The 24,397-nt window shown below is 36.8% G+C and overlaps 1 protein-coding gene and 1 non-coding gene across 3 annotated transcripts; both read right to left on the bottom strand.

The window, feature by feature from the left end:
- Positions 1-3,930: 3,930 nt before the first annotated feature.
- TRNAF-GAA lies at positions 3,931-4,003 on the bottom strand. Its single transcript has one exon. It is a non-coding gene; the product is annotated as a tRNA-Phe (tRNA).
- Positions 4,004-20,403: 16,400 nt separating this feature from the next.
- LOC116106450 (L-type lectin-domain containing receptor kinase VII.1-like) lies at positions 20,404-22,787 on the bottom strand. 2 transcript variants are annotated; one of them, XM_031392814.1, is made up of 2 exons: positions 22,581-22,787; positions 20,404-22,488 (listed from the first exon to the last, which is right to left on the bottom strand). In XM_031392814.1, the coding sequence occupies exon 2, from the start codon at positions 22,344-22,346 to the stop codon at positions 20,547-20,549; it is 1,800 nt and encodes a 599-aa protein (XP_031248674.1). In that variant the 5' UTR covers positions 22,347-22,488; positions 22,581-22,787; the 3' UTR covers positions 20,404-20,546. The 2 variants fall into 2 exon arrangements, with proteins under 2 accessions (XP_031248674.1, XP_031248672.1); XM_031392812.1 differs by having other exon boundaries at positions 20,404-22,787.
- Positions 22,788-24,397: the final 1,610 nt, after the last annotated feature.

Here is a 24,397-nt window from a genome sequence, read left to right as displayed (position 1 = left end):
CATCATCGTAATTGATGGGAGAGAAATATCTATCTATTGTAGTTGAAAAAAAAAAATTGATGTAGAAGAAATAAAAATTAAAGAAAGAGAATTGGAGTATGGAATTTGGAATTTGAAAAATTAGAAATATGAATTAAAAATTGCAAAAACTAATAAAAATTAAAATATGAGCAAATTACAAAAACTAATAAATGAATAATTGAGAGATTAGAGAATATGAGAGAATGAGAGAATTTGAGTTGTGAGAAAAATGTGAGAGTTTAGGACCAATTTATAGGAAAAAATGGGAAAGAAAAATGACGAAAAAGACCCCTCCAACAGCTATAAAACAGCTATATTTCAAGGGTAAAAGAGTAATTTGAAAAATAAAATAAATTTTTTTTTCCAAGCGGTTGCTGGGTCTCTTGCAAAAGAGACAAAACAGCAACCTGTCGGGTTGCGGGTTGTCATTGTGTAACCCGGCCCGCCCCGGGGTTGCTGCCGGGTTAGGGTCAACTTGGACCGCCATCTTGCAGTCCAGGTTTAACCTGCATTTTTTCGGGCCGAGTTAGGGTTGACCCGCCTAACCCGGCCCATATTTTCCACCTCTAGTGAAGACACAAGTTAATTTTCACAAAGTTGATGTGCTAGGGCTAGCTGTGTTTATCTTTTCTGTATCCTCGATAATTATGATTAATTTGAACTTTAGGGAGATTGATGTTGGTGTTATTAAACATGTTATAATTGAACTAACTTTGACAGAATTGAATTAATTTGTCGGACGATTATAAATAATCGACAAAGAAAAGTAAATCAAAAGACAATAACTCATTTTAAAGTGGTTTAGCAAGCTAACTCTCAAGCCTACTTCACTGTTCTTGTATTGAATATGTTGGATTACAAGAATAAACATTCTTTTCTCTCTCAAATTTTTCTAACCCTTTACAATAAGTTCTTTAGGGTTGTTTATACATTGAAATTGATAATAATAAATAGAGTTATTCTAGGGATGGTGGCTTAAACATAGAAAGTTAATCTCATGATTGGCCTAATCGTGCTCAATCCATACTTGCTTAATAAGATGCCAAAATTCTCTCCTTGATTCTAGGGGATAAGACTCATCTGTGACATGCAGGAAAACTATCCGGTTAGCTCGCTTTATCGAACAATGTTTGCCTATATCCAAATGCAGGCTCGGTAGTTACTCCAAATTATAACTCGTTTAAGATTGCTCCAAACTACCGCTTGTTCCAAGCTTGTCGTAAGTTCTCACATAACGAATAAGTTGCCAGCAAGCGCTTGAATGTACATACCTTGAAAATATATTAACACTCACAAACAGAAATTTATTAATAAAATTGACAACTTTTGAAGTATTGAAAAGATCAAAGTAGTTTTCTGTTTTTAAATAAATGAAAAGGTTGATTAAAAGAAGATGGACACAGATAACTATGAGAATTAATTAATAATATTATAACAACTCTAATTATAATACCAGATTTGATGTGCCCCGCAGTCTGCAGATAAAGAAGAGAATTACAAATAGATAGTAGACAAGATGGGATTAGCATTCCAAAAAAAATAAAATAATAATAATTAAAGGGGTAGAATAATTAGATTAAGTGGCGCCCAGTCATGTGATTATCAGATGAATGATGATGAATATAAGAAGAGAGCCAAGCATGATTGCCTTTGAAGTTAATCCAACTTCAAGTAAACCGATAATTAAACTTTGAAGTTGAATCATTTTTCGTAATTTTGTTAGTGTCCAATTCTATCTTATATATATACATTTCGACTCATACATTCATGGTTGTCGTTTTATATATAATTGAGTTTAATTCGAGAAAAAAACAACCATGCATATTATCACAAGAACCCTATGAAAAAAACCAATCATGCATATTATCACAAGTACCCTATGAAAAAAAACAATCATGCATATTATCACAAGAACCTACTCACCATCATTTTTGTTATAAGTTTTGCTGTTACGAAATTCCGGAACAACCAAAGGTATTCAATCGATACAACGGGACTAGATAAGATGTGCGCGTGATTATAAATAATCAGTTTGGAATGAATTAGAAAATCCACAACAGATTAGACAAGAGATTTTTAAAGTGGTTCTACAAGTTAAAATCAAGCCTACATTCACTGCTATCTTGTTGCTTGTGCTTGGATTACAAACAAGATGATCAGAAGAGAAGGACCATAATGGCTTGCTCTCCCTAAGTGGGTCCTATGCTCAAGTGTATTTGCTCGAGGATCCTCAAAGTGGAGATGGTGCCTTTCTTATATACACGACGTCTAATAGTGTTTGGGAGTTGGTGGATTACGGGGTGAATTATACACATAATCCTCCATAATCTGGATCTGAGTCAACTTTGACCCATAATTAAGTCAAAATAATCATGCTTATGACTGGTGAGCTTATTGGTTAAGTCATATATTGTGAGGTGACACGTGTGACGATCCTGGTCGCTTGATCTTGGTATGATTTATGGACATGTGGCGTAGATCTGGCCATTAGAAAATCATGCAAAACAAGTTTCATTAAGCAAGATGGCATAATATCTTAAGTTGCATGAATAATATGTTCATTGAATAAACTAAATAATTTTCTGCAACATATATACTTCTTGATCATTCATGGAATGGCACATATAAATCAAGGACGATCTGCCTTTTTTTTAAAATTAAGTGGTTCCTTTTGTTAGATAAAGATATAGGGAATGATCTCAATGGCGACGACCTAACGAACCGCAGTGGACAGGTTGTTTGAGAACAAAATCCAGGATAATATATATATATATATTCTATCCAGAAGATAATATTAAATATTTGCTCGATCAGGTCGTTTCAAGTTTCTGTGTGTGAACCTTAACAATGCCACAACCACCCTTGAATATCGGTGCCAGTCTCAAATGTTTTGTAGGTTATCCACCCAACTTGCTCACTCCAATACATTGTACATGTGAGTGCTGATGGTTTTTTGTTTCTCCATGTGGGTGGCGGCGGCGGCGGCTACATATATGCATAAATAAACAAACATAAAGCTACAGCTGTAATTTTTTTCATTTTGTCTATTGTGTGATATCTTTCTTATTACCAACATTAAACCATCTATTTATTGTAGTAATCAAGCGCTTAATTAAGAAAATTAATAACAAATAGACAATAGAACATGATCATGATTCATGTCAAGTGGTTTTACAACCTATTTAAGTAAACAGTAGAAAACGTTCACAAAATTCATATGAGATTTAAAAGCAAAACCTAGTGGAATTCAATTCATCCCACATAAACTATCGTTAGATGGTCGAGTGGTTTGATAGAGACTTTTGTGTATATTACTCAAGAGGTCTTGAGTTCGAGTTTTTCTTCGATTGCTAATTAATAAGGGTAGTCACTAGAGCTCTTACCCTACTTTTAGTTTTAAGGTGTCGGAGGATTAGTTAAGGTGCGCATAACCTGACTCGAATATCTTCAGTCATTAAAAACAAATAAAAATTCATCCCACATCTAATTATGCCATTTCAACGCTGTTTATGTATGTTTAAATTATAATTTAGTGTTAATCTTCTAATGAAAGCATATGCCTTGGAGTGCCACATTAAAAAGCCAACAAAAAACAAATTATAACTATGCAACTTACAGGGTATTTGTCGATTGTTATTATTGATGAGTAATTAAAATGAAATTTGAAAATTTCGGGTACATATAACATGTATAAGAAAAGTCTGGATCAGGAATATTTATACACAACATTGCAAACTCCAGAAACTCAATTTGTTAGTATAATTTTATTGGTTGCAAAATTTTGTCCAAAAGTTACACTACCCGTATTAACAATACTGTATTACTGTTGGGCCTTAATTAGTAGAGAAAAGGTAAGAGATGTAGGCCCAGTATGTTTAAACGTTGGGCCTTGTGGAAAAAAAAAAAAAATGCGGTGAGCGTGGATCGAACACGCGACCTTCAGATCTTCAGTCTGACGCTCTCCCAACTGAGCTATCCCCGCTTTTGATTTGTTCTGATAAAATTATTAAACTCGAACTATATCCATCTCTTTGAGAGATATTGAAGGTTTGAAATATAAAAAACACCTATGAAATTTGAAAAGTTATGATAAAATCATGGAGCAAATGTGATTCTAACAGTGGTACACGATACTTTATATAATTATTTATATTTCACCATCTCTTAGGGGTCGCAGTCGAATAATAATGACCTTTTTATTTCATATAGTACTCTGTGATATCGATTAATATTATTATTATTATTAGAGAGTTTTGTGATACTTACTCAATAAGTTTTGTTTTTTTAAAAAAAAAAAATTAGAAAGTATATAATTTTTTTAATAATCATAAGTGCATTTTATATTTATTGAGCACACATGTGTATGTAAAATAAATCTATTCGGAGAATGCTAAAGATGTATTTATTTATTTTTATTTATTTATTCTTTGTGACAGGAGTGTTCAGGTCAATTTAGGATCTATTGAATACCCTATAAACCCAATAGATCAGGTAAAGTCACAAATGTAATATATGATTACTTGGTGGAATTCAAACACAAAACATCTAGATAATTTAAAGTCTTGTCATCCGACCACATACTAAGACTAGTGGTTAAGATGTCTTAATGTTTATTTCCCCAAGATTTTATCTAATAAGAGATGAATTACATTTTTCTTTTAGTCATGGCAGATTTTGTTTTGTTTTGTTTTTTGTTAAGTGAATTTTTATGATATGGGAAATTCAAATTAGTTAATAAAAAAGCAACAAATGCGTAAAGGAGAAATATGACCATTACCTTTAACTTGCCTTATAAGCAAAAATACGGGCTACACCTTTTCACTCTCTCACTAACTCTATATTTGTTTTAATGATGATCCACTTTGTATTATTATTACTATAAATTTGGTAAGCCTATGAAAGGAGGTTAGTCACAACAATTTATATACGTACTTATAAAGGTTTAAATAACTACATATAAGATGAATAAAAAATGAATTGAGATCATAATTGAAGAGTATTTATTTCCAAATTCTATGGTGTTCATGTGTAGTCTTATTAACTTTATTTTGCAAGCTAGTACTCTAGGTGCATATTTTTATTGAAGACTAGAGCATTGAGAATGAGAACAACCCTTTAATAGTTTTCTAAAGTTGAATGAGTATTTTAATAAGATGGATCACCAGCATATCTCTTAAAGAATTCTTCTTTTGCTATTAAAGAAAAATATTAAAGAAAATATCAAATTTATAAAACTATCCTTACATGCCCATATGAACAAATAATTAGAATATTTAGAGAAGAATGCAAAGTTAGGAACAAATAAGCGGGAGTTAGACATTACAATCACCATCATCGTCGTGTGAGAGTTTTTTTTTTTTAGGTGACTTGTGTGTGCAGACTAGCTTGCACACACCTCAATTAATCCGTCAGGACCCTAAAGTAAATGACCGGGTGAATCCCCCCAGTGATCACCTCAATTAGTGCTTGGAGGGTCTCGAACTTATGAATCAATGTTAAACCCCTTTTTTATCATCAAACTACCCACTGATGATTCGTATTTTGAACCTTTATCAATAAAAATTCATAGTTATATACATATTTGTTATGCCTAAAAAATTAGGGCTGACATAAGCTTACATCAGCAAGCACCAATCAGAGTTTAGGAAGACTTTGCATCGTCCAGGAGTTGCCATGTTGCCCTAAGACAGAGAGAATATGGTTGTCACAAACTTAGAAGATTCAAGTTTTATCTATAAGTGAATGGGGACCGCACACCAATCCAAGCCCTAGATAATTTGAGGATATTTCCTAAGTTATCAATCAATGGAAGGCAAGGAAAGACTTGCATGACACCTGCCCATTTGCAGACTTATAATCATTACCTTGAATTCAACAACTATAAATAGAGGACTCCTGCTCTCAAATTCGGGATCTTTACTTTCATAACAATCAATGGCAAAGACAACCTATGAGAAAGAGACTGACTTGATATTCTCTCTGAATACTCAGTCATTGTACCTCTGTTCGCTATTTGTTATATGCGACCTCTTTTAACACTCACATATATAAAAGAAACAGTGGGCGTAGGAATCCCTTTAAGCATCCGAACCATTATAAAAATCACGTGTCTCATTTATTATTCAATCTTTGCTCTGATTTGTATTTATAACCTTGTCCTAATCCCTAAATCAATTTCATGTGTAATTTCTAAGATCATCTTAGCACTATGCACGTACGAGCCGTTGGAGTCAAAATCACGCATCGACAGTTTGGCGCTAGAATGAGAGCTTAGAATTCACATTAGCTCTTCATTCAATATTACTAATCGATCAGTTCTATATACAAACTTATGGCTCGAGGTCTTGAAACCGAGCACGCTAGCGCCAATAACGAGGAGACCCCCTGAGTATAGATGTTACTCCTCTCGAAGTACCTCCAGTTCCCCAAAGTATTGCGGTGGGCAACCCCTCGACCTCTCAGCCAGATCTGGCTATAATGGATTATTTGGAAAGGTTTTACAACACCCTCCAAACGGTTAATTGAAGGTTAGATCGTTTGGATTAGGTCGTGCCGCTCAATTCTAATAAGGTGGTACCACCTCCGAAGACGCTTATAGGTCACGCTAAAGCATGGAAATGAGCAAAAGCTCATACCACGTGCACTTTAGCGCGTAAAAATAAGGGAAAGTAGGTGGCTGACAATGGGTCAAAAGGCTCCAAAGGCCAGCGAATACTGGTCGCGAAACAAGGAGCATACTTGTAGCTTTGTGGCTTGGTGGCATGTCGCATCATGAGCCATCTCATGTCACATGGCAAGGGCACCCCCACAAGAGTGCTCGGCAAGAAGATTCCCACTATCGCCAGAATGATGACTCCGACCATCACTGTGAGGGAAATACCCACTGTCCACGGATCGGTTCTAACCACTGCGGAGGTCAGGAGAACTCCCCAAGCCATTCAGTGCCTTTACATGGCTCTAGCCAGCATGCGTCAAGGTATGCTAAAGGCTCCGGCCAAGGTAAGGAAGAGTCCAATCTACGGTTTTTCCTTAACTGCAATCATGGGGAGTGTACCCATATTGCATAAAGTAATCCTCTGATGGTTCTGCTTCCTTAGATAGAGGAGTTACAGCGAGCTTTGGATCAGTTTAGAGCTCAATAGAGTGAAGGGGGGCAGGTCGCTGAGGCATCTCCCTTTTCTCTAGCAATTTTGACTGCTTCTCTCCCGTGAAGATTTATAATGCCCAATATGCGAGCATTCGATGGGAGTTCTAATCTGTAGGATCATCTCTATGAGTTTAACGACCTCATGGAGCTTCACCAAGTTTCCAACTTGGAGAAATGTCACTGCTTAGCAATGACTCTGACTGCCATGCTAAACGTTGGTTCAGCTTGCTTCCACCAGGGTCTATCAACTTGTGGTAACAGATGAGTTCATTATTTTTTTGAGACACTTCCAAGCCAATTGCAATTTCTTAATGCTGTTGAGCTACCTTAGCAACGTATGGCAGGAGAGGAATGAATCTCTCAAGTCCTACATTGATAGGTTCCACAGGGAGCTGAATAAGGTGGCTAATACACTCGAAGATTAAGTTCGAACTCTCATTATTGCTAGAGTTCACCGACAAACTGACTTGTGGAAGAAATTGCAATCTGAGGATGACATTTCTCTCACTCGCTTCTACAACCTCACAAAGAAATATCTCATAATAGAGAATTTAATGTTTGCTTTAAATCGACCCTGATCCTTCAACCAGCTTTCCCAGTTGAAGGGAGGAAAATCGGGGAGAGAGTAGTAGAAGATCTGATTGTAAATGGGCTAATGACAATCAAAGGAAGGGAAAGAAGTAGAGGTTTGGGCCCAAGAAATCCTACGCCCAAGTCCTTCGACGCGATCGTGACCGAAATTTATTCACTCCCCTTAATACATTGGTTTTTAGCTATTCTGGATAAATCAAAAGAAACTAATCTACTCGGAGAGCTAGAGACCGTGAAAAATCCTCCTTAAAAAAGAAACAGCAAGAAGTATTGCCGCTATCATTGGAATAATGGGCATCATACCGATGAGTGTTGAGCTCTTAAACAGGTTATTGAAGACCTCATTCAAAAATGACACTTTAAGGAGTATGTTGATGGTTCAACTCCCACTCAGAAGAAGGATCAAGAAAGCAATGAGAAGAAGCGTCGTGGTCGCAAGGGCCTCCATTTGGTAGGAACTATCTTTGAGGGATCGCACATTTCGGGAAATTCTCAAGGTGCTCAGGAGAAGTACACTTGAAAAGCTTGGCATCAGCCTGTGAGTGTGCTAAACATAGTGCCACGACCTTGTAAGGTTCACAAAGAAGAGGAGATTACCTTTTCTAATAGAGACGCGGTACGACTACATCACCCTTATAAGGGTACACTCGTCATCGCAGCTGAGATAGGAATATGCGAAGTCCACAGAATGTTGGTAGATAATGGAAGCGTTGTGAACATCCTGTTTCAGCGAGCATTTGAGGAAATGTAGTTAGAAAAGATAGATCTGAAGCTTGTCTTCATTCCCCTTTATGGCTTTACCAGAGATCATCCGATTTCCAAGGGAACAATTGCATTTCTTGTCACTTTGGGTGAGACCCACGAAGTGACCAAGATGATATAATTTCTATTAGTAGACTGTCCATCAGCTTATAAAGGCATTTTGGGACGACCTCTACTGCGAAACTTTAAGGCTTTCACTTCCATCTATCATATGAAGATGAAATTTCCCACTTCGACAAGGTGTGGGGAAGTTAAGGGGTCTTAGCATAAATCTCGCGACTCTTATGTCAGAGCCGTACAAATTGCATGCAAAGGAAAGGGAAACCTGTGGGCATTCCCGAGAAGGCAATGGCGATCAGTACGATTGAACTATAACCCAGTCCAGTGGAAGATAGTATTGATCCTCGTGTTCAAGAGGAGTATTCCCATAGTGGACCTATTGAGACTTTATCTGAGATTTCAGTCGACTAAAATAAGTCGACTCGTGTGTTGAGAATCGGAACAATCTCAACCCTCAGCTCGCAAATGATTTAACGAGCTTCCTTAGATAGAATATAGATGTTTTTGCATTGACTCATGCTAACATGGTCGAGATCAACCCAGATGTTATATGTCATGCACTCAAAATCGACGATGAATTCAGACTTGTTCTCCAAAAGAGAAGAGCTATGGACCCAGAGTGTTATGTTGCTCTTAAGGTTGAGGTGGATAAACTCTTCTCAATCGGGTTTATTCGAGAAGCTCATTACCCTAGTTGGGTTGCCAATTCTGTTTTGCTGAAAAAACCCAATGGTAAGTGGCGAACTTATGTTGATTTCATAAATCTCAACAAAGTCTGTCCGAAGGACAGTTTCCCTTTGCCCAGAATTGTTCAGCTTGTTGATGCCACTTCCGGGCACGAGCTGTTAAGCTTTATAGATGCCTATTTGAGGTATAATCAGATCCTGATGTTCACGCCGGACGAAGAGCATATCTCATTTGTCACAGATCGAGGACTGTACTGTTATAAATTCATGCCATTTGGTTTGAAGAACGTTGCGGCGATCTACTAGCGTTTGGTTAAACATATGTTTTTCGAGCAAATTAGAGTTAGATCTTGAGAACTTCATGATTATGTCGCAGCCTAACTTGTCTTCAGAGATGATTGCTCGAGCTGAAAGCTGGGAATATTCACATTGTCACAGACAACCTAAAGATGATTGCTTGATCTAACCAGCGAACTGAGTGTGGGTTGTGATCTAGACTTTGGAAGTAACACAAGTGACCTGACGTGATCATTCACAAAGGTCCAACGACCTGAGCTTGATCTTGTCTAGTACTATCAAAATATGTTTTGAACTCTAGCTGTCATTCACGACCTCAAAATACTTAGAACATTTTGCTGTCAAAAACTGAGAACCATCTTGTTCGGTGTCTAAGTCTGACATGTTGAATAAAATGTCTTTCTTGAGCAACCTCTTTAGATGTTATCCGTTGCGCTTGACAGTTGGCTCGATTAATAAAACATGCTTTATCTAACAGACGTGTGTCTACACGCAATAAATGTCAACCATGAGCATTAAATGCAAGTCATGCTAAAACGACATTCCCTTTTGAAGCATTAAATACGGCTAAGAACACATTTAATATAGAGGAAATAATCACGTCGACGCTTGGCAATTTAATAAAGAAATACGCCGGTTGATTTTCACTCAGTGTGGGGTTTACTCTTTGCATGAATTGATGATACGTGGTCATAATCAACGGGTAGGATCACATTCCTGCCCAAACGTCGCTTACAAAAGAAACCCAAACGTCGTCTCCAACCCTATAAAACCCTAAGTTCATTCTAAGTTTTTTAGAGAACTCAAATCTTTCAGATGGAAAACACTGTTTTCAAGCTCAACAAATCAGTTCATCTTCTTCCTAGTTAATGTGCACTCAACGCTACGACAGAACAACTGTTCCCAGCAACCAAGAGGTAAAGAAATTTCTTCCTTTTTCTCTTTTTTCCATTTCTATCAAAAAGCTTAGGTTTTTGCAATAATGGCAGTTATGGGAGTCTGGTAGGCTTATATGATGAACATTGCTGGGTAGTGTTCGAAAGAAACACTTATGATATTCAAAACTTAGGGCATAGATATTTAGAAGGTTATTCTTAAGAGTTTTTAGGGGCTTTTACGACTATGGAAGAGAACCAGGGTTCTTTTTCTCTTTTGAGACATCGTAAGAGGTAGATTATTCAGGGTTTAAGTCACCTCTATATGTCACACCTTTACAGACTCAAAGGGCAATGGACATCCCTGAGGTGAAAATAGCTGGAGAGGGAAGCTCGCAACCACTGGGCACCTCAGTGGGTCCCGAAAATGTGATACAATCTACCGTCACAGTAGAAGAGATTCACAGCGTGATAGACCAGTACGTGATCAAAGTTAATGTGTACGATGCAGGTGACACACCAACAAGATCCTCCCGAGAGAATGGTCATGATCTCGGAAGCTATTTTCAAATGTGGAGTGAGGATACCCCTTCACCTCTACATTAGGTCGATCCTCGACCACTTCCAGGTTCTGCCTTTCCAGTTGACACCAAATGCATATATGATAGTTGTTGCAATGTATATTGCATTTGGCGAGCACAACCTCAGGGAGATGAGGTTGTGAACACCAAAGAGCTCCAACTAACAATAGTGAAACTCACTAAGGAGTAAGGCCAAAGAGAAAAAAGAGTTGTAAGAGAGTAAAGGTGGAACAAATGGGCCGGGTTAAGTGGGTCAACCCTAACCCGGCCTGTAATAAAGAGGGTTTAAACCGGCCCGCCTTGATGGCGAGTCGGGTTGAACCCAACCCGCCAGCAACCCCCGGGTGGGTCGGGTTGCAAAATGGCAACCCGGCGACCCGCGGGTTGCTATATTGTCCTCTCTGCAGGAGGCCCGCCAACCCGGCGGGTTGCATGCAGGTTGGTCGAAAAATAAATTAAAAAAAAAAAGTAAAATTAATTTATTTTTTTAAATTACCCTTTTACCCTTGAAATATAGCCGTTGGAGGGGTCTTTTTCGTCATTTTCTTTCCCCATTTTTTTCTATAAATTAACCCTAAACTCTCATATTTTTCTCACAACTCAAATTCTCTCATTCTCTCATATTCTCTAATCTCTATTCTCTCAATTATTCATTTATTCTCTTAATCTTTTTGTTATCAATTTGTTCTTATTTTAAATTTTTATTTTTATTAGTTTTTGCAATTTTCAATTCATATTTCCAATTTTCAATTTTCCAAATTCCAATTCTCTTTCTTTAATTTTTATTCTTCTACATCAAATTTTTTTCAATACAATGGATAGATATTTCTCTCCCATCAATTTGAATGATGAAGAAAACTACTATCCTAGTCCTAGTCCTGCTGATTTTACTATGAATGCAGGAGATTCAAATAGTCCCGCTGTCCCAATCCCAGTCTCAGAATTTGATACACCTCAAAATATGTGTCGATTCCAATAGCTCCCAGTGGTTCTAGAAGTTGTCCTGTAATCGTCGTCCTCGTCCAACTCCATCTCAAGTTGAGACGGGTTCATCAACTGCGTCGAAACCGAAGACAGGCACACATCAGACGTTTGGGCGCATTTCGACAAGTTTATACGAGACAGAAAATGGCGTTCAAGTCAAGAAGCAAGATGCAAATATTGTGGAAATGTTTATAAAGCTGATTCAGGTAATGGTACTATACTTTAAAAAGGCATGCTAATAAACTATTAATCACATGGAAATAGAGAAGCAATCAAACTCAAATAACTAATATGGGTACTACTTGGCGTTATAATTCTGATGTATATAGGGAACAGTTAGCTTTATATATTGCTGCAGCTGATCAACCTATTAATATAGCAGAAGATTATTTGTGTGACTAGTCATTATTTTGATAATGAATTTAAATTAAATAAATCTTTATTAGGATTTAGATTAATGGATGTGGATCATAGTGGTTTAGAAATCTATAATAAAATTGTTGAAGTTTTAAAGATTATGATATTATTGATAAAGTGATAAGTTTAACTTTAGATAATGCAAGTTCTAATAGTAAAACTATAGATTTTTTTTCAAATTAATTATCTTTTATAAACAATTTGAAGTTTTTTCACCAACGTTGTGCATGTCATGTTATTGATTTAATTGTGAAAAGTGGTATGAAAACAATTAAACAAATATTGATAGAATTAGGGAATCTTTAGCTTGGATTACTGGTAGTAATAAAAGAAATGCTGAATTTCAAGAAGCTTGTATAAAATCAATATGTCTCCTAGAACTTTTGCATTAGATATGCCTGTTAGATGGAATAGTACTTATTAATGCTTGATTCATGTTTACCTTAGCTAATATAATTAGTTATTTTGTAGCAAATAATAGAGGTCTCATTATTTATAGAAAATGATTGGAAGATAGCTAAAGTATTTCATTCTTTTCTCAAACGTTTTTACCAATCCACTTTACAACTTTCTGGTGTGTATTATCCTACTAGTCTATTGGTAATACATACAATTATAAAAATTTCAGAGTTATTTACAAAAAACAAAGACAATGAAATTTTAAATGCACCAATAAAGGCAATGCAAATTTTTTTTTTGAAATATTGGGAACCCATTCCTTTTCTTTATTGTTTAGGGTTTATATTTGATCCTATAATTAAATTAGCACGTTTAGAAAATGGTTTCGACATTTAAGTGAAAATTTACAAACCGAATCATATGTCAATCAAAAATAGAGGTAAAAAATAGTCTTTTCGAAGTATATTTCCAATATGAAAACAGGTATGGGAACCCGCAGTCACAAAGAGGCGAATTCCAGAGAAGTTATATCAGAAGAAACAACAAATGAAGACTTATACTCTTGGAATGCACTGAATAGGCCGAAGAGGCTCGAATCCGAAGCACAACCTCCTCTTCAAAAGCACCACCACCAACAACAACACAAATAATTACTGTCCTCCATGGAGTCGCAGAGTATGAACTTCAACAATATTTGGCAACCCCCGAAATGTTTCCAGCAGGTCCTTTGATATCTTAGAGTATTGGAGAGCCAGAAAATGTATTTTTCGGTATTATCAAGACTTGCCTTGGATGTTTTTGCTGTTCCTGTCTCAACTGTCTCATCCGAACAAACATTTAGTACAAGTGGAAGGATTTTAAATGAAAGGAGGACTAAACTTGCTCCAAAATGATTGAAATCTCTCACATGTCTCGAGATTGGGAACGATCGCGCCATCAGATCAATACGAGGTTATCGACAATACTTTAGTAGAATCATTTCAATTTTGTAATATAGTATACGATGAGGGAGGTCCTAGTGAACCACCCCCAAATTAGTTGTTTTGTAAAATGTAATTTGTAAATTAATTGTCAATTATTGCACTCTTTTCTCTTTACCAAGTTTTTCTCCCATTGGGTTTTGTCTTGTGAGGTTTTTAACGAGGCAATAATTGTTGTAATTTCTTATTTTATTTTTTGATAAATGAATAAGTCTAATTTTTCTTATATTACAATTTTATTGTATTAAAATTGAATTAATATTTGAAATGTTAACCAAAAAAAAAATTGAATTGAATTGAATTATTGATATTTGAAAAGTTAACTAAAAAAAATTATATTTATAATTATTTATTTGAAAAGTTAAATTAAAAAAACAAAAAAAATAAGAAAATCGGGCTAACCCGGCCCGGACCGCCGCCTAACCAGGCAGGTTAGGGTTGGCGGGCCGGGCTGGGCCAGCCATTTTCTCCATAATGGTGGGCCTAACCCGACATGCCTTTATTGGCGGGCGGGTTAGGCCCGGCCCGCCAACCTTCGTAACCCGCCGCGGGTCGGGCCAGGCGGGTTACTTTTCCACCTTTATAAGAGAGCTTAGAGCGTGAAAAGTCGATAGAGCAGACTCAAACCGAGTTGTGGGAAAACTCAGAAAGAGACAAAAGAGCCAGAGAGCCAGATCTCGAGATAGCTCATGAGTGGATCACCTCGCTAACCGAGCAAATGAAGCAACTAAATCTCTAGGTGGGAAGGAAGGCTGCTCCTTAAGGGGTGCAAGCTATTCAGAGCCTGCAATCAAAAAATCCCAACTTAGACATTTCTAACCTCCCCGAGGAGTACCAAGTTACTTTACTTCACTAATGTCGGCCAAAGAGAAAGAAGAACAAGAATCTGTCCCAGAGAAAGATCAGCAAGAGACAGAAGTCCCTGAAGATCAAGCAAACGACCCAGAGGTGGCAATAACCGAAGTTAGAGATTCTGGTGCTCAAGACTAGTGATCGACCTTTTTTTAGTCCACTCCCAAAGAGTCTTTTGTATTTCTCTTCACTCTTTTTGTAGCTCTTGTTCATACTTTGTACAATGTATAAAAATTTTTTTTGACCAATTGTGATAGCACTTTTATAATTTAAGTACTTCACAAAACAAATATAGCCTTTTTGATCACAAAACAAATATAGCCTTTTTGATCACAAAACTTGTAAAACATTACAAACAATAAGATTATTAAAACTTGAGATTATGACACAAGTAATTCTTTGAGAAGAAATGGGATAATCTTATTCACAGCATTTACAACAGGGAAAATTTACCAGTAAAACTGATCGAGCAAGCTATACAAGAGTTTGGAATTACTAATAATAAGGGCGCAGATGCTTGCATTCTAAGCTTGTGGTACTTTAGAACCATTAAGCCTTTTGAGGTGATATGTTCCAGGTCGTGTCACTTTAGCAACGCGATATGTGCCTTCCCAATTAGGTCCCAATACCCCCGCACTTGGTTCTCTTATACCGAGAAAGACTTCTTTTAGAACCAAGTCACTAACCTGGAAGTCTCTTCTTCTGACTTTAGAGTCGAATAATCTTTTTTCCCGCTGCTGGTAGGAAGTTATCCTTAATCGAGCTTTATTACGGTGTTCTTCAACTAAGTCCAAACTCACACGTAGAAGCGCTTCGTTGTCTGTTTCATTGTAAAATTCTCTCCGAAGTGAACTAGCTCCTACTTCTACTAGAACTATTGCCTCGCAGCCATATGCCAATGAGAAAGGTGTTTTTGAAGTAGAGGTCCTCGGAGTTGTTCTATATGCCCATAGAACTTCCGGGAGATCATCAGACCAATTGCCCTTGGTTGTGCCAAGGTTGACCTTCAATGTGTGCTTGATAGTCTTGTTGACAACTTCAACTTGACCATTGGCTTGTGGTCTTGCTGCTGAGGTGAATTTCTTTTGAATCTCCGACTTTTCGCAAAATTGCTTAAAATCCTCATTGCCGAATTGTTTTCCGTTATCAGAGATGAGTATATGAGGAATTCCATAGCGGTACACTATGTCCTTGAAGACGAAGTCTTTAAGCTTCTTGGTGGGGATCGTGGCTAAAGGTTTTGCTTTGACTCACTTAGTGAAATAATCCACTGCGACCACGACATATTTAACACCACCCTTACCGGTTCGCATAGGACCGAAGAGATCCATTCTCCACATAGCGAATGGCCAAGGATTGGTCATTGTTGTTAAGTGGTGAGATGTTTGTGAATCTCTAGCACTTATCACACTTCTTCACAAAGTTAAAGACATCTTCATGAAGTAGGGGTCAATAATATCTCTGACTGATAATTTTATTGGCAAGAGATCATGCAGGCAGTGTGATTACCATAGATCCCTTCATGTATCTCTCTCATGATGTAGTTTGCTTCTTCATCTGTTACACATCAGAGGAGGGGAGTGCTAAACCCCCATTTATACAACTGATCTTTGATGAGAGTGTAACGAGCAACCCTTATTCGCAAGAGTCTTGCCTCAGTCTTGCTATTAAAAAGAACCTCATCTTTGAGATACTGAATAGTTAGAGTCATCCAAGACAAGGATTCAATCGTAGCTATGACCTGATCGGGTGAGTTGATGTTGGGAACTTCGATGTATTTAACTGGGATACTGTCCGACGCATTGGAATCCAACGATAAGGCTATCTTTGCCAAAACATTCACGATAGAATTACTCTCTCTCGAGATCTGCCTGATCGTATAATGCTTGAAAGACTCGAGTACGACTTTGGGTTTCTTCAAGTAACTGATCATGTTCTCTTCTTTGGCTTGATACTTCCCCAGAATCTGATTGACTACCAGCTGGGAGTCGCTATTGATGTCGATCATATCTAATCCCATCTCTCTTGCTAGTTGCAAACTAGCAAATAATGCCTTATACTCAACCTCATTATTAGTAGCTTTGAATCCGAACCTAAGGGCTCCATAAATACGAGTTCCCTCAAGACTAACGAGCAGAAGACCAGCTCTAGCTCTTCTTCTATTCGAAAACCCATCAACGTGGAGACTCCGATTGACAAGTTTCGAATAGTTTCTTGGATACCTTCACTAGCTGGCAATTCAGGTTCTTGATCTGGCTGATATGAAAACTCCAAAATGAAATCAGCAACAACTTACCCTTTGATTGTTGCTTTAAGTCTATAATGCAGATCGAATTGACTTAGTTCCATAGCCCACTTGAACAACTTACCCGAAGCCTTCGGCTTCTGAAGGACCTGCTTAAGTGAGATATTCGTCGATACATGAATGGTGTGGGCATGGAAGTAAGGTCTCAGCTTCCTGGAAGCAATCAGCAATGCATAAGCTAATCGTTCCATCTCTAGATACCTTGCTCGGCGTTTAGTAGTCGTTTTCTCATGTAATACACTGACCACTGAATTCCGCCCTCTTCCCGAATGAGAGCTGTGTTGACCGCATACTGAGAGACGGACATGTAGAGAGATGAAATGTCCTTGGGAAGGGGCGTGGACATGAGAGGTGGTTTTTCGAGATGCTCTTTTATGCTTTGGAAAGCTCGTTCTCACTTTGGAGTTCATTCAAATTTCTTATTGGCTCTAAGTATATTGAAGAACAACAAACAACGATCTATTGCTCTTGATCTGAAGTGACTGAGAGCTGCTATTCTCCCATTCAAGCTCTAGACTTGTTTTTTATTGGTGGGACTTTTCATATCTAGAAGAGTTTGGATCTTCACGGGATTGACTTTAATTCCCTGATGGTTAACCATATACCCTAGGAATTTTCCTAAGGATACTCCGAGTGAACACTTAAGAGGATTAAATTTCATTCTATATCTTCAGAGTATATCAAACATTTCCGCGAGATTGGCTATATGGTCTAAAGCAACATGCGATTTGACTAGCATGATTATGCCTAAAAAATCAGATTTCATGATCATGAAATTCTCAGCTTCAATTCTTGGACCGGGGAGCTCCTGTTATGCCTAAAAAATTAAGGTTGACGTAAGCTTACATTAGCAAGCACCAATCATAGTTCAGGAAGGCTTTGCGCTGTCTAGGAGCTGCCATGTTGCCCTATGATAGACTATTTGCAAGTGTACGAAATCGCGCAAGTAGTAAAGCTTGAGTAAACGAGTGTCGAATCCCAAGAGAACTACTTACCAAGTACCAAACCAATCTATTTTATTACTATTTGATAAAACATAATTTTAAGAATAATTTAATGAAAAATAAAACAAATTAAAAACTAAGCAAAAGCAGAATTTTATTAATATCTTGTAAAAATATCAATATGACTAAACCTAAGGCACAGATTTCACACCAATTTAATCCTATGCATTGACAATTATTGCTAACCTAATTAATTAGCTTATTCTAAAGGTCAAACTCCCTAATATTTCATTAATTTTCTCTCGAACAATTAGCGAATTAACCCTTAAGCAACAATCCAAAATATCTCTAAAGTGGATTTAAAAGCTAAGAGATCATTAAGTTCCATAGAATTTACCAGAGCCTCATAGATCGCGATAACCTATCTCTAACGTTTGCTCAATCTATGGTTTTATTACCTTAGACTAATCAAGTTTCATCTCTTGATCTCTACCTAACTCATAAAATCATTCAACTCTCAGAACCTTAAGAATTGAAAGCATTACACACAATAATAAAACTTAGAATTAATGTTCAATTAAAATTAACAACAATAATGTCAACACATATTCATAAATTGGGTTACATCTTTAGCCCTAGAAAATAAATTTAGTTCATAATTGCAATACTAGAAACAACCATTGTATTGAATAACATGAGTTCAAGAAATAAAATAGAAAAATTTCTCTAATTGGTGAACGAAAACGGCAAGAATTTTGATCTCCAAAATAGTAGCCGCTTTCTCTCCTTCTCTAATCTCCCTAAACTTTCTCTCCTTCTCTAATCTCCCTAAAAACTAATTAAAGACCCTTATTTATAGTGCTAAGGTTTGGAGTTTAAATAGGAAAGAATTAAATGCCTTAAACAATTCAAATTCGGACTAGGAAAATAAAATAATCCAAACAAGCCAGGAATCCATTGATGCAGCAATAGAAACAGTCATTGCAGTGATCGTTCTCTCTGTCCCATGAGTTTGGAATATTTATAATTTGGCAAAGTCGTCAACACAAACTTTGTAGCCCTCTGAATAAGCTTTCTAACGCCATAAGAATCATCAAATCCTAATTTCTACCGCTCAAGTTATGGTCAAAACATTGAAGCATGCTCATCTTGAAGAATTTCCAGGTTTTAAGTCTCATCTTCAACGCATCATAATTTTCTTGTTTCAACTCCGACTCTTGCACCGTTTGTTCCTACTTATCACAATTTCCATCGACATCATTCTTCTTTATTCAAATATCCTTTATAACCTGAAAATACTCAACGTACACCCATGATCCCAACTCAAATTTCACAATAAAAACACATTTTTTAACAAATAATCCAATTGAATCACTAACAAAACATGTATTTTCTAGCTCTTATCACCCCAAGATAGAGAGAATACAGATGTCACCAACTCAACAGATTTAGGTTTTGTCTATAAGTGAATGGGGACCACACACTTGTCCAAGCCCTAGATAATTTAAAGATATTTCCGAAGTTATAAATCAATGGGAGGCAAGGAAAGACTTGCATGGCACCTACCCATTTGCAGACTTGTAATCATTACCTTGAATTCAGTAGCTATAAATATAGGACTCCCCCTCTCAAATTCGAGATATTTACTTTCATAACAATCAATAGCAAAGACAACCTACGGGAAAGAGGCCGACTTAATATTATCTCTGAATACTCAGTCATTGTAACTCTGTTCGCTGTTCGCTTTATGTGACCTCTTGTAACACTCACATATATAAAAGAAATAGTGGACTTAGGAATCGCTTTAAGAATCTAAACCACTATAAAAATCATGTGTCTCATTTATTATTCAGTCTTTGCTCTCATTTGTGTTTATAACCTTGTGCTAATCCCTAAATCAATTTCACATATAATTTCTAAGATTAGTTTAGCACTTTGATTGATGTTATATGTCTACTTGTTTTTGTTTGTGGGGTCTTCCTCTTCATGCTTTGTTCATTTCAGAAACAGAGATGGAATTAGGAATTTAGTTTAGTTTCGTTAGATTCTTAAAATTTCTGGGATTGCATGAAGGGTCGTGTTCCTGTTAAGAACAGCAAAATGGTTGAAAGAATTTACATTACTTGATGATCCGTAATACATAAATGGTATAAATTTCTGAAGATTGACACAGTATCTGTGAAACCCACATAAAAGAATCCAATCTAATGTGCCATTATATCACTATGTTGTAATGATGATGTTGGCTCTGATGGCTTTTCTTCTGCTTACCGAAGCATATGCACAAGCACAGCATATAAGACCTTTCGCCGCCTCCCTGAAAGAATAGTTCAACTTGCTACGCATATTTTCTGGTCATAGAAAAGAACATAAATACATTGGACAAATCCAGATGAGGAAATGATCAATGGTTAAAGCTAGATAATTAGAAAGATGAACCATAGCCAGCTCAGAAAGAGATCCAATCCATAAGGAAAAAGAGAAATTACATAGGAGAAATAATTTATGTATGATCTATAATCTGAACTAGTCCTTCAATTATTACAACACTTATGTACAGTAACAAGCCTAAATGTAAAAAAATAGAAACAAAATCTTTCAAGTATTCCTGTCCTCGTTAATACAATTTGATTTAGATTTATGATTCATCTCCCCACCATTGTTGTATCAGACCAAGATATTGACATGGAAGAAGAAAGGGACTGCTTGATATCTTTGAATGTTGGATGTATTGCAAAGCTAGAGCTACTAAAACTTTGAGAATAATTGGACCACATATCCTTGGACTTCTGCAACAAATATGCATCCATGTCCTCCGTTTCATACTCAAAAGCCTCGGTCCTTCCTTCTAACACTTTCACCACTTGTCTCATGGTTGGTCTTGCACTAGGATCTGGAAAAGCACACAACATTCCTAACTGCATTACCCTCTCTACTTCCTCCTCATTGAAACCTCCTTTCATCCTCAATCGCTCGTCTAATGCATCTAGTAATTTTCCTGCCACCATCATTTGTGATACCATTTCCACCAAATTCGGCTTCCCTGCCTCTATAGGTCTCCTCCCACACATGACCTCTAAAACCAAGATCCCAAATCCAAACACATCAGTTTGCGCTGAAGCTCGTCCAGTGGTGATCACTTCCGGCGCCAAGTAGCCTACGGTGCCAACCACACGAGTCGTGCTAGCCACTTGACCGTGGCTGTGCATCCGGGCTAAACCAAAATCACCTAGCCTTCCATTCATATCCTTATCAAGTAACACATTGCTGGCCTTAATGTCCCTGTGTAGCACTTTTTTTTCCCATCCCTCATGCAGGTATGATACCCCAGAAGCCACATCTTTCAGAATCCTTATTCTCTCTTCACAGCTCAACATTTTACTCTCATCACATTCAAAAATTCTCTTGTCTAAACTTCCATTTTCCATGTAATCATACATCAACATGAAGCTCCCTTTTTCTCTCTTACACCAACCTCTCAATGCCACCAAATTCCTGTGTTTAAGTCTTCCAAGGGTTGCAATTTCTGCCAGAAATGCTCTCATTCCTTCATTTTCATGTGAAATGCACTTCACTGCAATCTCAGCTCCTCCTGCCAAAACTCCTTTATAGACCTTTCCATTTCCTCCAATACCAATCACATTTTCCTCAGAAAATCCCTTTGTTGCTGCTTCAATTTCTTGATAAGTAACTCTGTGAGGCCAATACTCCAATTCCCAATCTTCCATTTCCGCTCTCTCCCTTGCTATCCTTCGTCTTCTCTTTATCAAAAACAGAGAAAACAGAACACAAGAAACAACAACGAAGAAACTGCCAACTGTTGCTCCTGCAATAAACCACTTTGATTTAAAAAATGGAGTCCTTGGAAGAACAAAAGATGGCAAACCATTAGTGATCAACTTTTCACTCAACGAAAAATTTGTATTACTGAAACTCCAAGCCAAAATCTTGTGACTTTCAACTAATTGTCCTGTCGATGCCGTGAACCCAACATACATTTGATCCTCAAAAACATCAGACAAGTTGAGAGAAACATTCAATAAAGGCCTTTTAGGCCTCTCCGTGCCTGCCACTGCCATAGTTACATTAATCAAAGAATCTGCATAGTCAATCCAAACCTGATAATTTTTACCATTGTTTAACTTCAGTTTCTTGAATGACTCGGCATCATCATTTGAATTGTCAGGCCAATATCCCGCTGGTTGTGCAGTCATAGAATAAAGAGAATTTACATCAATTCCAACATGGTTGTCGTCAATATCATTGAACTCTTCGTTCTTAAAAACATCGAACTCGATTCCAAAAACATGGTTATTGGGATCACGATCGTTTGTGCGGTTGAAAAGGCCGAGATTTTGAGATGCCGTGGCGCCTTCAATACCAGTAAATGGTACAAAAAGCAAAACCAGGCCGTGGCCCGCGAGATTATTCTTGTAAGGAGCCATGGCGAAGATAAAAGAAGTTGAAAATGGGTATACATAAGAAGAGTTTGGCTTCTTTGTTGGGATTTTTGATGGATAAAGAGCCCGACCAATTGTGAAAGATGTTTCATTGGTAAGAGTAAGAATACGAGATTCAAGGGTGGCACTGCCATATAGTAACAAGTTAGAGGAATTGAAACCATTGAAGACAAAATCAATTGCATAAATGGGTTGAAAACATAGGAGAAAAGACAATACACTAAACAGGAGAAGCTTCAGGTTGTTCACCATTGCAGCAATGAAGCTAAAGCTTTTCTGTCATGGGAAACTTTAGGTGGATAAGATGTGAGAAAAATGCAATGAAACAGATGTGGGAACAAGGATGGTTGGAGAGAGAGGTCAAGTTAGCTGAAGAAAGAGTTTTCGAAAATTACTAGTCAACATTTTTTGGGTGGATACTGGGGTTATGATTTTGCCCTTGGATGGTTAAAAAAACTACAATAATTGGCATTTTTTATAATTTATAGGTAGTTGCTGACTCATAAATTCATGAGGCAAAGTGGTTGAGCTCATTCAACCATCAAGCCCACAGGTTCTATCATCTTCCTAAAATTTTACTTGTAGGAAACTACATCAACCATGAAATCTTTGAACATCTACTACAAAAAAAAAAAAAAAAAAAAAAAAAAAAGCCATGTTTTGTAGTGGGAATGGTGCGGAACAGCTGAAAAATGTATTGATTATTGTTGACGTTTGATTTTGGACGCTAACAACTCGCACGTGCAAAATGCTAAGAGTGTTTTAGAAATTACACATGATGGATTCATGAGATTTGAATATGGAGCTGAGATTATGTATGTTACAGAAAACATAAATAATAGGCTAACAAGAGAGGTTTTTATAGTGGTTCGAATGCTTAAATAAGTGACTCCTACATCCATTGTTATTTTATTGATCTCTGATTATTTCTATAATATTGCCCGTAAGACATACAAAGATGAAGAAATACAGTGTTTACAGAGAAAAAGAATTGAACTCAAATCTATGATTAGCTTTCATATGCCTCGTCTCCCTTTTCAAGAAGAGAAGTGTCAATTTATATACCTTTGAGGTTAGTGTAATGAGTGTGTTGCAAATTGCCTTGACACATAAAAGGTTCTTGTCCATTCATTTCTTGAAATGAGATAGGGTTGGTATGAATATCTTTGAGTAAATATGAGCTTGACAGCTAGTACAAAAAAATATTTATTGAACTGACATAGACGTAACTTTTTAGGCATAACAATTATAACATAATTCTGCTAGCATTACCAAGCCGGGACCAATTTTTTATTCTTCCCTCTTCGTTTTGAAAGGGACAGTGCATGTAACGCCACTTGCAGTTTTTCTACGTTGATTTTTCTAATCCAACTTTGCCTAGTACTAATTTTATTGATAACTAATAGAACCTACATAAACCAGGGATTCAGGAAACAGTCTTTTACCAAAACTGTTATAATAGCTTTGAAGTCTGAAGCCCTTAAATTAGGGGACGCAGTTTCCAGGTTTAATTTTCAAGTGGGCAAATTTGATTAAGGGTATTTTTGTTCTTTCAGGAAAAGCTAATCCTTGAATGTTAAGTTTTACTTTTATTATGGAATTGAAGAGTCAAAGAAAGGGGGATTGAATTTTGTCAACTTTCAAAAGTTAGAAACATAAAATATACAAAGAAATGAGAAAATATTGCAGACAAAATAAAGTCAGCGATGATGTTAGCGGCAGGCAGCCGGCCATTCCAGAAAAATGTACGAGTGGGAACAAGTTAGACAAGTTAAAGATCAAAGATCGAGATACAAGTTTTTTCCAGGATACAGAATTTGTACGGTACTGACTTGTCGTTATGCCAAATTACCGAATAAAATGTTGACAGATATCTGAAAAAGACAGTTACTTGACCTCTATAATTGAAATATAAAATTAATGGTAGAAGAAGAATGAGATACTATAAAAAACTTTATTGGTATTATTTAGGAAATTTTGAATTCGGGTGTTTTTAAGATATTAAAAAAGATAGTTATTGGAGTATGAAATTGTTA

This window comes from Pistacia vera, unplaced genomic scaffold (genome assembly GCF_008641045.1).
Source record: "Pistacia vera cultivar Batoury unplaced genomic scaffold, PisVer_v2 Contig517, whole genome shotgun sequence".
Taxonomy (NCBI): domain Eukaryota; kingdom Viridiplantae; phylum Streptophyta; class Magnoliopsida; order Sapindales; family Anacardiaceae; genus Pistacia; species Pistacia vera.
This window is presented reverse-complemented; position numbering and strand designations above follow the sequence as displayed.

What these genes read in the sequence shown, in the direction of transcription:
- LOC116106450 (XM_031392812.1), bottom strand. Translation starts at nt 22,613, where the DNA reads ATGGTGAACAACCTGAAGCTTCTCCTGTTTAGTGTATTGTCTTTTCTC.